General features: G+C 53.4%; 1 protein-coding gene across 1 annotated transcript in view; it reads left to right on the forward strand.

The window, feature by feature from the left end:
• The first annotated feature begins 9,949 nt into the window (after positions 1-9,949).
• LMAN1 (lectin, mannose binding 1) overlaps positions 9,950-14,255 on the forward strand; it is a 50,868-nt gene continuing 46,562 nt past the window's right edge. Inside the window, exon 1 of the mRNA XM_073680759.1 lies at positions 9,950-10,216. Coding sequence (XP_073536860.1) covers positions 10,018-10,216 — 199 coding nt within the window. The 5' untranslated portion in view covers positions 9,950-10,017. The remainder of the gene's footprint in view (positions 10,217-14,255) is intronic.

Genomic DNA, 14,255 nt, shown 5'->3' on the forward strand with positions numbered 1-14,255 from the left:
TTTTGAGATCTCTCCACAGGTGTTCTATGGGATTCAGGTCTGAACTCATTGCTGGCCACCTCAGAAGACTCAAGTGATTTCTCTCAAACCATTTTATAGTGCTTTTGGAAGTGTGTTTTTGGTCATTGTCCTGCTGGAAGACCCATGACCTCTGAGGGAGACCCAGCTTTCTCACACTGGGCCCTACATTATGCTGCAAAATTTGTTGGTAGTCTTCAGACTTCATAATGCCATGCACACGGTCAAGCAGTCCAGTGCCAGAGGCAGCAAAGCAACCCCAAAACATCAGGGAACCTCCACCATGTTTGACTGTAGGGACCATGTTCTTTTCTTTGAATGCGTCTTTTTTTTTCCTGTACACTCTATGTTGATGCTTTTTCCCAAAAAGCTCTACTTTTGTCTCATCTGACCAGAGAACATTCTTCCAAAACATTTTAGGCTTTCTCAGGTAAGTTTTGGCAAACTCCAGCCTGGCTTTTTTATGTCTCGGGGTAAGAAGTGGGGTCTTCCTGGGTATCCTACCATACAGTCCCTTTTCATTCAGACGCCGACGGATAATACGGGTTGACACTGTTGTACACTCGGACTGCAGGGCAGCTTGAACTTGTTAGGATGTTAGTCGAGGTTCTTTATCCACCATCTGCACAATGTTGCGTTGAAATCTCTCGTCAATTTTTCTTTTCCGTCCACATCTAGGGAGGTTAGCCACAGTGCCATGGGCTTTAAACTTCTTGATGACACTGCGCACGGAAGACACAGAAACATTCAGGTCTTTGGAGATGGACTTGTAGCCTTGAGATTGCTCATGCTTCCTCACAATTTGGTTTCTCAAGTCCTCAGACAGTTCTTTGGTCTTCTTTCTTTTCTCCATGCTCAATGTGGTACACACAAGGACACAGGACAGAGGTTGAGTCAACTTTAATCCATGTTAACTGGCTGCAAGTGTGATTTAGTTATTGCCAACACCTGTTAGGTGCCACAGGTAAGTTACAGGTGCTGTTAATTACACCAATTAGAGAAGCATCACATGATTTTTCAAACAGTGCCAATACTTTTGTCCACCCCCTTTTTTAGGTTTGGTGTGGAATTGTATCCAATTTGGCTTTAGGACAATTCTTTTTGTGTTTTTTCATTGAAGACAAATTAAATGAAGATAATAATACCAAATAATTTGTGATTGCAATCATTTTCAGGAAGAAACTGAGTATTATCTGACAGAATTGCAGGGGTGCCAATACTTTTGGCCACCACTGTACACTGCCCCTGGAGCTGTGCTCTGCCTGTGGAGAGCCGCACCTACTCAGCTGCCCTAACATCAGCCCCAAATGTCTGCAGCAGCGCCGGTACCCATTACCGGGAACCACAGGTGGCGTCACGAAACAAATCCCTTCAAGCAACAAACCCCTTTTAAAGAGTGACCCCAGGGTATGGGCCCAGGAGCCGACCGCAGTGACATCCCACAGAAGGACAAAGGCCCAGGTACCGAGTTTCCCCCATATCCCCCTGGGCGAGTCATCTCTTCCTGGCGTCATGAACAGGATTCAAACAAACCCGTTATCACCGGGTATTGTGCGCCTAGAGACTGTTTTTCTTTACTGAATGTGGCGCCCGCCCCAGAAGAACGGGCGCCATTATGTGCGTACTCAAAGACAAGGAATCACCTCCCATCGTGGGCCGAGTCCCAGAATGGCGCCAAAAGGGAGGCCCGCTCCAAGCAACAGTGACCATGTATGTAGATGTGTCTATCAAAGTGGGGGGGGCCGCCCCTAGGAGTGACCGACAACAGGCTGCCATGGAACCGCCCCCGAAAGGGGAGAGGAGGAGGAGAGAAGCAGTGGAGACAGGGTGTGGTCTTAACCAGTCAAGACAGACTGCACCCGGCAGCCACCATGGACGGAAGCCAGGACCAAGCCTCCGCCTCTTGCCTGCAGCAACAAGCGACCCCCCTCACCCTGGAGGGAGCGATATCCAAACTGTCCCCGGAGGATGCTGAGTTACTCCAAACCGAAGTACAGGAGCTGAGACAGTGACGCGCCCCCAGAGCCGTGGGGTACTCGGCAGCCGGGCCTCTGGATGCCGGTGGGGGATATCACGGTGGCTGGCCCGGTCCGTGGCCCAGGGCGGTCAACAAAAAGGGGAAGTTATATATAGGGGATCTCTAAAGTTCGTGACGCCACCTGTGGAATGCGGCCAAAGGGAGCCGCTGCTGCGGAGCAGTCCTCTGAAGCTGATGTTACTGCAGCAGGGATGGTATGTCTCTCCACAGGAAGAGCTATCTCCAGGGCAGTGTAGGGGTTGTTGGTTGCGCTGGGCGTTGTAGTGCAGTCATCCGAGTCTTTATTCACAGTTATTAAGTTCCTCAGGTTGCACTGTCCAGCTTACCTGAGAGAAGGGGATACCACACCTCTGGGTGAGGCGCAGTACCTCTGTGGCGACTGAACCCTCAGGGACGCCACACCAGCAAGTGGAGAAGGCCCAGCAAGCAGCAGTTGCAAGGTGGAAAGAGGAGCTGCTGGCGAAGATCGCAGCCCGGCGGCAGCCAGTGCTGCGTGTCACCAGCGGCACCCCAGCCCCGGCGGAGCCGATGAACGCCAGGAGGCCTCGTGCAGCACAGGAGCAGGTAGGAGAAGTTCCCCTATCCCGGGCGCTGAAGGCGCTGACCTGCTCCTGGGCCTCCTGCAGAACCCTCCGTCCCCGGGCGCGTACGCCCTAGAGCAGCTTCTGAGCCCGGAACCCCTAACCCCGGGCGCCGACTCCGCGGACTTGCTACTCGGCTCCCTCCCAGAACCGCCAGCCCCGGCACCCGAGTGGGTGTACAGAGCCCCCTCTTTTGACTGGTCCGCCAAATATGAGGACCAGCAAGAACCCCCTCTAATCCCTGTACCGGCACCCCCGGCTGCCCGCCAAGAAGGAGAAGAATTTAGGTGGGACAACCGGGGGGGGGGAACTGATGGGGTTCCCGCAGGAGACCCAGGCCCCTAGCTCTCCAGAGGGAGGAATTCTGCAAACAAGAACTTCTGCAGCTGGCGAAGGAACGGCGCACCCGGCGGGTGCGCTGGGAGCAAATGGAGGCCCGGAACAAGGCCGCCAAAGCTCAAGTCCGCCAGACAGAATCCGTCCGGCCTAGTCCCCGTGCGGAAGGACTGATAGTGAAATTTGACCTGGAAGCGGGATGGGGCTTTATCCGGGATCTACAATTTGATCGGGATATTTTCGTTAATCAGCGGGATGTCGAGCCCCACCTTGAACAGGGTCATCCCGACAGGAACCTTTACCCCGGTGACAGTGTCACCTACACCAGGCACCACGGGGAACGCGCGTGGTATGCCCTCCAGGTGTACCGCGTGGTTGAGGAGGAAAAGGACATGCCCCCGTAGTCAGAGGCGGCTGACCCTGCTGGGTCAGCCTGCAAAAACCAAGGAAAGCCCCGGCGGGGACCCCACTACTAAGTAACAGTAAGTGGGATTGAACATTGTGAATAAGTTACCCGTAAGGGTACAAAAAGTTATATTTGTGTGAACTGGAAACTAATGTGTGCCTTTAGTTACCCGTGAGGGTGTAAAGACTTGCAGTCTGAGGACTGTGAGCAGCCGAGAACTGTCCGTTGTAAATAGTTGCACTTATTAAAGTGCCCCCTATTGGTTTTATATTAAAAGACCACTGAACAAAAACTTGTTTGGCGTGGCCGAAGACGTGGTCCAACACCTGGATCACTTATGCTCTGTAGCCACGCCTAGGGCCTACGTTGAGGGTTTTCAGACGGGTCCCTCATGCTGCTCATGTTGCACCTTCACCAGTGAGATGGACACCTGGTTATGGGAATCACTGTAACTTTAAGAAGAATGTCTTATATGAAAATGTTTTATATACTCAAAGAAAGTTTTACAATGTTTTGATAAAAGTAACCAGTAACGTTTAAGAAAAAGTGCCTCCCATAAAGGGAAGAAAGCATTTGTTTATAATCTTATATGTGATGCATCTAAAAATTGCATGTCTGTAATATAACGTGTTTCTTACTCTGTTCCAGCCCGCGGACGTGCTGTGTATTACCGGGGGGGGGCGGGAATGTGGTGCCCCTGAGGGTTTAGTCTCCACAGAGGTACTGCACCTCACCCAGAGGTGTGGCATCTCCTTTTCTCAGGTGAGGATGGAGTACTACCCGGGACCCCAACACCTGCAGTCAACACTACACTACTCCAGGCCGGCTGGAAGGGCATTATGCACTTCTTCTGCTGCCCCGTCCCTGGCTGGAGTGGGGGGAACCAAAAGTGAGGGGGAACCAAGGAGTGGGTGTGGGTGGAGGACGCAGAACAGGGCAGCACTTGAAGATATATATATATATATATATATATATATATATATATATAGGGGAAGCCATCTTTTTAAGAGAGTAAGAGTGAGTCAGAGGAGGAGAAGTGAAAGGAGCAGAGGCTCTTCAGGAGCTCTGCTCGGGAGGCAGGCTCGGCCTGTCATGCCCAAGGCTGAGAGAGGAGTGGGAGCTAGGGAGGAAGGCTCCAGGAACTGAAGGTATACCAGGGGGACGGTGAGTGCAGGACGGCACCTGTACGCCCGAATCTGCCAGGCATCAGAGGGATCAGGCCGCAAGAAGGGAACCGGTCCCTGGACTAGCCGAGTTACTTTAGGTCTCAGCTAGAAAACCGGAGGCTTCTGCACTTTCAAGGTGCAGTTGCCACATTCGCACCTAAGCCGCCGAAAAGGGCACCAAGCCAGGTCCGGGAACTTCAAGTTGCCCAGAGGGATCTCAAGGTACCCGATCGGGACTTTGTGTGGCGGGGCGCAGGGCAGGAGGGAGAGACCCAGCGCGGGAAGACGGCTAAGAAAAGAACATACAGAGAGGGATCCCGTTAAGTGCTCTTGAGAAACTTGAGGGAGTGCTGAACCCCTGCCTGGTGAACGCAGCGCAACGTGGGAGACTGTCAGCTGTATAGTGCTACCTGAGGAACCTGAATAAATGTGAGCAAACTCGGATGACTGCACCCCACTGCTTCTGTCAGTTATTTCTACCACGCTATCCCTCCTGCACTACAACGCCCAGCATCACCATCTGCACCTACACTGCGCTGGAGCTGTGCTCTGCCTGTGGAGAGCCGCACCAACCCAGCTGCCCTAACATCTGCCCCAGAGGTCTGCAGCAGCGCCGGTACTCATTACCGGGAACCACAGGTGGCGTCACGAGACAAAACCGTTTATCATCCCTTCAAGCAACAAACCCCTTTTAAAGAGTGACCCCAGGGTACGGGCCCGGGAGCCGACCGCCGTGAGATCCCACAGAAGGTCAAGGCCTGGGTACCGAGTTTCCCCCATATCCCCTTGGGCGAGTCACTAGGGATGGCTAATTTTTTAACCATGATTAGATAAGATTATTTGATATAAATTATAGTCTGTTACCCCAAGCGGGCAACATCCCGATCTAAACAATACACAAACATGGTGGTGAATCAATATATATACTCCACTCCAATAAATATACCATGTATCAAGGGGAGTGGCTCACAAGGTTCCTCGGAGGCGTGTCTTTATGGTACTTTGCATAATTACCCTGTGAGCCACGCCCCCTCTGTAAAAAAAAAACATAAAAATGAACACTCTCGTATCTCTGGAGCGGTATGGTGGATTTATAAAAAACAAACACCAGAATACTCAGGGGAGCAGCGGAAATAAAAGAAGAGCAGTAAATGGACACTTCTGACTTAGTGACAAATCCTCTTTAATCCTTTGACGACTTATAACATACCATGACCGTCATAAGTCGTCTCCCTGCCTTTGATGTTGGCCACGCATGCCGAGCTTGCATCTTTCCCGGCAGATGATGGCTGTGTTATTCAGCCATCATCTGCCTCTAACAGACACGGGAGGAGTAAAATTTAACCTGCGGCAGTTAACCTATTAAATGCCGCTGTCAATCCATGCGCGCCGTTCATTTGCGAGAACCGGACACTAACTGTTCGGCGTTCCGGGGAAAGAAGAGGGAGAGAGAGAGTTCAGCTCATTGTTTTCAGTGGGTTCCGGTTCAAGTTGGGGTAAAATTCTAGTACCTGAACCGAACCTTTGAATAAAGTTCGGGTACAGTACCAGAACCCTGACTTCCATGGGACCGCTCATCCTTAATTACTGTATATAGCACAAGTGCTCAGGTGGTTGTAGGTTCAAGTCCCCTAAGCGGACTAAGAAATATAGAGAAAAATAACAATAAAATGTTTTTAAAAATATGAAAAAAAAACTATATATATATATAAAAGTTCAAATTTCCCTTTTTTCCTCCCATTAAAAATTAAGAAATAATAAAATAAAAAAACACACGTTTGGTTTCAGAAATGTTCAATCTTTCAAAATATAAAATAAATTAATCCGATCGGTAAACGGCATAATGAGAGAAAAAAGCAAAATGCCAGAATTACACCTTTTTAGCAGCTGCAACAACAGAAGAAAATGTAATAAGAGGCAATCAAAGCATCGTATCTACCCCAAAGTGGTATCAATATAAACATCGGCCCGGGGGCGCAAAAAACAAGGCCCCACATCCTGGGAATTGAAATCATTACTAGTGATGAGCGAGCACTAAAATGCTCGAGTGCTCGAAGCTCGGGTCGAGCACATTGGAATACTCGGATGCTCGACCTGAGCAACGAGCCCAATGTAAGTCTATGGGAAACTCAAGCATTTTTTTGGTGGTCCCCCCCCAGTGGTCTGCAGAAGGTCAAAAATTGCCCAAATCGATGGGAATAGTGGTCAATTAAACGTCAGGCAGGCAGAATATATAGGCAGACAGGCAGGCAGGGTATATAGGAGGGTGCATGAAAAACATAGCAGGGCACTTGGAACACACTAGTGCCCTCCGATTTTCATGCACCCGTCTCTTTAAAAAAGCCGCCAATTCAGCAGCGGCATACACCGGTACCCGACAATTTAGAACAGAAAGAATAGAGCATCACACATAGATTAGATAGATAGAAACATGTCAGTCATATATATAATAAGTACAGTGACAGTGTTGGTTACTGTACTTGTCATTTAGTGTTAAAATAAAGGATTTAAAAAAAAAAAAATTGGCGTGGGGTTCCCCGTAATTTTTGTCTCTTGCGGAGGTTAAGCAGACGACTGGGGCAGATGTTTGAAGCCTGGGAAGGGGGTAATACCCACGGAGCTTCCCAGGCTACTAATTTCAGACCCCAGCTGAATACCTAGCCTTTACTATTAAAATGGGGGACTCCCAAAAAAATGACGTGGGGTCCCCCCTATTTTAATAGCTAGCAAAGGCTAGGCAGACAGCTGGGGGCTGATATTAATAGCCCGGGAAGGGTGCCATGAATATTGGCCCCCTCCCAGGCTAGAAACACCAGCCATCAGTCGCCCCAGAAATGGCGCATCCATAGGATTAGCCTCGCTCTTCCCACTGCCCTGTAGGGGTGGCAGTGGGATAATAGGGTTGGGGTTGATGTCAGCTTATAATGCCAGCTGACATCAAGCCCAAGTTAGTAATATAATAAGACACCCCCATTACTAACCCCATAGTCAAAGTTAAAAAAAACACAAACACCCAGAATAAAGTCCTTTAATTGAAATAAACACACAATTCTTTAATGTTCTAAATTAAACCATACTTACCATCACGCCCATTCCAGCTGAAGCCAACAATCTCCTCCAATAAAAATAAAATAATAAACCAACCTCATCCTTCCTTTTCATGGTTCCCAGGACGGCTCCAGCTCTGCTACATTCACATGACAGGCTGGATCGCAGCCGAAAGCTGCCATGCAGCAGACACTGAGAAGCGCAGGCATGCTTGCGCTCCTCAGTGTCTGGCTGTGACGGCATCCAGATGAGCCGAGTTCATGTCCAATGAACTCAGCTCACCTCATGCACGTCACTGACAACGTGGGAGTATTCTCCTGCGCATGCAGTGAGCGTGAGAGAATTCTCCTGCGCTGACGGCAAGCGCAGGAGAATTCTCCCACGCTGTCAATGACGTGCATGAGGTGAGCTAAGTTCATTGAACCAGGGCCCTGGGTGAGTTGGGTACAGCGCCAGAAGATGGTGCTTCTATGAACGCGCCATTTTCTGGGGTGGCTGCGGACTGCAATTTGCAGCAGGCGGGGCCCAGAAGCTTGGGCCTCCCTGCGCTGCGGATTCCAGCCCCAAGCTGCCTAGTTGTACCTGGCTGGACACAAAAATAGGGCGAAGACCCACGTATTTGTTTTTTAAATTATTTCATGAAATTCATGAAATAATTTTTTAAAAATTGACGTATGGCTTCGCCCTATTTTTGTGTCCAGCCAGGTACATCTAGGCAACTGGGGGCTGGAATCCGCAGCGCAGGAAGGCCCAAGCTTTCTGGCCCCCCCCCGCTGCAAATTGCAGTCCGCAGCCACCCCAGAAAATGGCGCGTTCATAGAAGCGCCATCTTCTGGCGCTGTACCCAACTCATCCAGGGCCCTGGTGCGGTGGCTCACTGGGTAATAAAGGGGTTAGGGCCAGCTTGGTATTATCAGCTGGCCCTAAGCCCGAAATTCATGGGGTCACGCCAATATTAGACATGACCACCATGAATTTCTAGTAAAGTATTTAAAAAAACACAACACCCAGAAAAAAGTCCTTTAATTGAAATAAACACACAATTCTTTAATGTTCTAAATTAAACCATACTTACCATCACGCCCATTCCAGCTGAAGCCAATGTCTTCTGCAATAAAAGAAAAATAATAAACCAACCTCATCCTTACCTTTCCATGGTTCCCAGGACGGCTCCAGCTCTGCTACATTCACATGACAGGCTGTATCGCAGCCGAAAGTTGCCATCCAGCCTGTCATGCCGCAGACACTGAGAAGCGCAGGCACCTTTCCCAGGCTTCAAACATCTGCCCCAGCCGTCTGCTTAACCTCTGCTAGAGACTAAAATTACGGGGAACCTCACGCCAATTTTTTTTTTTATAAATCCTTTACCACTAAATGACAAGTACAGTAATCAACACTGTCACTGTACTTCATATATATGTGACTGACATGTTTCTATCTATCTAATCTATGTGTGAAGCTCTATTCTTTCTGTTCTAAATTGTCGGGTACCGGTGTATGCCGCTGATGAATTGCCGGCTTTTCATATTTCACTGTGAGCACAGTTCCCATCGATTTGGGCAATCACTGTAATGCTACAACCACCATGGCTGTGACATTACAGTGATTGGCAGACAATCCCTCTATGATTGGTGCTCTAAATAGCGTCAAACATGCAGCACGGGGACCCGAGCTCCCGCCCGAGCATCGCGCAAGTACTCGGGCGAGTACTGAGATGCTCGGGCGAGTACTGAGATGCTCGGGCGAGTACTGAGATGCTCGGGCGAGTACTGAGATGCTCGGGCGAGTACCGGGCAGTGGCGAGCATGCTTGCTCATCACTAATCATTACCACTCTTGGAAAATGGTGACACAAGCGAAAAAAAATTCATTTTTCTTTTTAGAAAGTTCTGCATTTTTTTCCCCACCCTTTAAATAAAGCAAAAACTCGACATGTTTGGTATCTGCGTAATCGTACTGACCTGGAGAATCATATTTCCTGATCATTTTTACCATAAAATCAACACTGCAAATAAAAAACCCAAAAAACAATTGCAGAGTACTTTTTTTTTTTTTTTTTGCTATTTTTCCGCACTTTGAATTTTTTCCCGCTTTTTAAAATGAATGGTGTTATTAAAAACATTTGATAAACTAGATGACACCTTTAATGACCCACCAATTTGTACTGTCCCTTTAAGACCCTTCTAGCTTCTTTCATCCGTAGATTCTAGAATGTATCACTATGTAGAACACGTCAGGGCCTAATTGCGCTGCTCAGCTCACAGCGACCCCTATGTCCGGAGGACCACCTCATCCCGGCGTCACTATGCAGTCAGCTAGGCAACGCTTTTGGCCCCGCCCACCGGTCCCGCCGCCGGCCAATGGGGGAGCGCCCTGTTGGCTCTGCGGGTTCTCTCCGGTCGCCGCTACGTCAGCAGAATCCAAGATGGCGATGTCCATTCAGCGGCAGCATCACCGGGCGCTCTCCGGCCTGTGCTCGGTCCTGCTCCTGTGCTCGCTGAGCGGCGCCCGGACTGAGGGGGAACAGGCGGCTCCTCAGCGCAGGTTCGAGTATAAGTACAGCTTCAAGGGCCCCTACCTGGTGCTGGGGGACGGGACGGTGCCTTTCTGGCTCCACACCGGCAGTAAGTATCAGCCCGGGGGCGGGTATGTAGCAACTTCTAGGGAAAGTTACAGAACTCGTCTCACATCTCCCGGTGATTGCAGCATAGCGCTGTGCTGCTCCAAAACTACTGTGCTGGTGGCCCGAGGGCGCTGTGCTGCTCCAAAACTACTGTGCTGGTGGCCCGAGGGCGCTGTGCTGCTCCAAAACTACTGTGCTGGTGGCCCGAGGGCGCTGTGCTGCTCCAAAACTGCTGTGCTGGTGGCCCGAGGGCGCTGTGCTGCTCCAAAACTACTGTGCTGGTGGCCCGAGGGCGCTGTGCTGCTCCAAAACTACTGTGCTGGTGGCCCGAGGGCGCTGTGCTGCTCCAAAACTGCTGTGCTGGTGGCCCGAGGGCGCTGTGCTGATCCCAAACTACTGTGCTGGTGGCCCGAGGGTGCTGTGCTGCTCCCAAACTACTGTGCTGGTGGCCCGAGGGCGCTGTGCTGCTCCAAAACTGCTGTGCTGGTGGCCCGAGGGCGCTGTGCTGCTCCAAAACTGCTGTGCTGGTGGCCCGAGGGCGCTGTGCTGCTCCAAAACTGCTGTGCTGGTGGCCCGAGGGCGCTGTGCTGCTCCAAAACTGCTGTGCTGGTGGCCCGAGGGCGCTGTGCTGCTCCAAAACTGCTGTGCTGGTGGCCCGAGGGCGCTGTGCTGCTCCAAAACTGCTGTGCTGGTGGCCCGAGGGCGCTGTGCTGCTCCAAAACTGCTGCGCTGGTGGCCCGAGGGCGCTGTGCTGCTCCAAAACTGCTGCGCTGGTGGCCCGAGGGCGCTGTGCTGCTCCAAAACTGCTGCGCTGGTGGCCCGAGGGCGCTGTGCTGCTCCAAAACTGCTGCGCTGGTGGCCCGAGGGCGCTGTGCTGCTCCAAAACTGCTGCGCTGGTGGCCCGAGGGCGCTGTGCTGCTCCAAAACTGCTGCGCTGGTGGCCCGAGGGCGCTGTGCTGCTCCAAAACTGCTGTGCTGGTGGCCCGAGGGCGCTGTGCTGCTCCAAAACTGCTGTGCTGGTGGCCCGAGGGCGCTGTGCTGCTCCAAAACTACTGTGCTGGTGGCCCGAGGGCGCTGTGCTGCTCCAAAACTGCTGTGCTGGTGGCCCGAGGGCGCTGTGCTGCTCCAAAACTACTGTGCTGGTGGCCCGAGGGCGCTGTGCTGCTCCAAAACTGCTGTGCTGGTGGCCCGAGGGCGCTGTGCTGATCCCAAACTACTGTGCTGGTGGCCCGAGGGTGCTGTGCTGCTCCCAAACTACTGTGCTGGTGGCCCGAGGGTGCTGTGCTGCTCCCAAACTACTGTGCTGGTGGCCCGAGGGCGCTGTGCTGCTCCAAAACTGCTGTGCTGGTGGCCCGAGGGCGCTGTGCTGCTCCAAAACTGCTGTGCTGGTGGCCCGAGGGCGCTGTGCTGCTCCAAAACTGCTGTGCTGGTGGCCCGAGGGCGCTGTGCTGCTCCAAAACTGCTGTGCTGGTGGCCCGAGGGCGCTGTGCTGCTCCAAAACTGCTGTGCTGGTGGCCCGAGGGCGCTGTGCTGCTCCAAAACTGCTGTGCTGGTGGCCCGAGGGCGCTGTGCTGCTCCAAAACTGCTGTGCTGGTGGCCCGAGGGCGCTGTGCTGCTCCAAAACTGCTGCGCTGGTGGCCCGAGGGCGCTGTGCTGCTCCAAAACTGCTGCGCTGGTGGCCCGAGGGCGCTGTGCTGCTCCAAAACTGCTGCGCTGGTGGCCCGAGGGCGCTGTGCTGCTCCAAAACTGCTGCGCTGGTGGCCCGAGGGCGCTGTGCTGCTCCAAAACTGCTGCGCTGGTGGCCCGAGGGCGCTGTGCTGCTCCAAAACTGCTGCGCTGGTGGCCCGAGGGCGCTGTGCTGCTCCAAAACTGCTGCGCTGGTGGCCCGAGGGCGCTGTGCTGCTCCAAAACTGCTGTGCTGGTGGCCCGAGGGCGCTGTGCTGCTCCAAAACTGCTGTGCTGGTGGCCCGAGGGCGCTGTGCTGCTCCAAAACTGCTGTGCTGGTGGCCCGAGGGCGCTGTGCTGCTCCAAAACTGCTGTGCTGGTGGCCCGAGGGCGCTGTGCTGCTCCAAAACTGCTGTGCTGGTGGCCCGAGGGCGCTGTGCTGCTCCAAAACTGCTGTGCTGGTGGCCCGAGGGCGCTGTGCTGCTCCAAAACTGCTGTGCTGGTGGCCCGAGGGCGCTGTGCTGCTCCAAAACTGCTGTGCTGGTGGCCCGAGGGCGCTGTGCTGCTCCAAAACTGCTGTGCTGGTGGCCCGAGGGCGCTGTGCTGCTCCAAAACTGCTGCGCTGGTGGCCCGAGGGCGCTGTGCTGCTCCAAAACTGCTGCGCTGGTGGCCCGAGGGCGCTGTGCTGCTCCAAAACTGCTGCGCTGGTGGCCCGAGGGCGCTGTGCTGCTCCAAAACTGCTGCGCTGGTGGCCCGAGGGCGCTGTGCTGCTCCAAAACTGCTGCGCTGGTGGCCCGAGGGCGCTGTGCTGCTCCAAAGCTGCTGCGCTGGTGGCCCGAGGGCGCTGTGCTGCTCCAAAGCTGCTGCGCTGGTGGCCCGAGGGCGCTGTGCTGCTCCAAAGCTGCTGCGCTGGTGGCCCGAGGGCGCTGTGCTGCTCCAAAGCTGCTGCGCTGGTGGCCCGAGGGCGCTGTGCTGCTCCAAAGCTGCTGCGCTGGTGGCCCGAGGGCGCTGTGCTGCTCCAAAGCTGCTGCGCTGGTGGCCCGAGGGCGCTGTGCTGCTCCAAAGCTGCTGCGCTGGTGGCCCGAGGGCGCTGTGCTGCTCCAAAGCTGCTGCGCTGGTGGCCCGAGGGCGCTGTGCTGCTCCAAAGCTGCTGCGCTGGTGGCCCGAGGGCGCTGTGCTGCTCCAAAGCTGCTGTGCTGGTGGCCCGAGGGCGCTGTGCTGCTCCAAAGCTGCTGTGCTGGTGGCCCGAGGGCGCTGTGCTGCTCCAAAGCTGCTGTGCTGGTGGCCCGAGGGCGCTGTGCTGCTCCAAAGCTGCTGTGCTGGTGGCCCGAGGGCGCTGTGCTGCTCCAAAGCTGCTGTGCTGGTGGCCCGAGGGCGCTGTGCTGCTCCAAAGCTGCTGTGCTGGTGGCCCGAGGGCGCTGTGCTGCTCCAGAGCTGCTGTGCTGGTGGCCCGAGGGCGCTGTGCTGCTCCAGAGCTGCTGTGCTGGTGGCCCGAGGGCGCTGTGCTGCTCCAAAGCTGCTGTGCTGGTGGCCCGAGGGCGCTGTGCTGCTCCAAAGCTGCTGTGCTGGTGGCCCGAGGGTGCTGTGCTGCGCTGTGCCGCTCCAGTGCTGCGCTGCTTGCTCGAGGGTGCTGCGCTGCGCCGCTCCAGTGCTGCTCTGCTTGCCCGAGGGTGCTGGGCCGCTCCATTGCCGCGCTGGGCCGCTCCAATGCCATGCTGCTGGCCCCTGAGGGTGCTATGCTGCTGACCTCGAGAGTGCTGTGGTGCCGGGAGAGCTGGTGACAGCTTTTTCCCTGCTATCACGGCTCACAGGGGGTCACCCACGTGTTCTAAAGACCTGATCTACAGGTGTGCACGGGTATACTGCCCATGCATCCCCCCTCCCCCCTCCACGGGCTGCAACATATTCCACCGCCTTATTTATTTACAGCTACAGCTCAAATCAAAAAAAGTCCTATCCGGCTTCAGGTTTATGAGAAGGTGGCAGATTCCCAGCGGCCCCTTCTTGAGTTTCCCTCGTCTCCTTTTAAGAGCTATAACGTTTTTGCACCTGAATCATTATTGCATTTCTGCCTTTTTTGAAGTCTACTTTGTGTTTTCCTATTTGTTTTATATCTTTACATTTAGTGTTTTCCAGATGTTTGTCTAATTCATCATTTGTGACTTTTCTAAAAGTTGCTCAATTTGTCGTGACTGTCCCCTTTCCTCACCACATCGGAGTGATTTGTGATACACCAGAAATTTTTCTGCAGTTCTTGTGACTTTTTTTTGCTCTTAAAAAGTTGCAAAAACTATTGAAAACGGCAACAAAAGACCATCTTTGACTACACAAAATTCGTGATCCGCGTGTGCTCCAGTTTCATGAATTTTTTGCCT

This window comes from Phyllobates terribilis, unplaced genomic scaffold (assembly GCF_046119375.1).
Source record: "Phyllobates terribilis strain yellow unplaced genomic scaffold, ASM4611937v1 Scaffold_1__5_contigs__length_1240528914, whole genome shotgun sequence".
NCBI classification, from domain to species: domain Eukaryota; kingdom Metazoa; phylum Chordata; class Amphibia; order Anura; family Dendrobatidae; genus Phyllobates; species Phyllobates terribilis.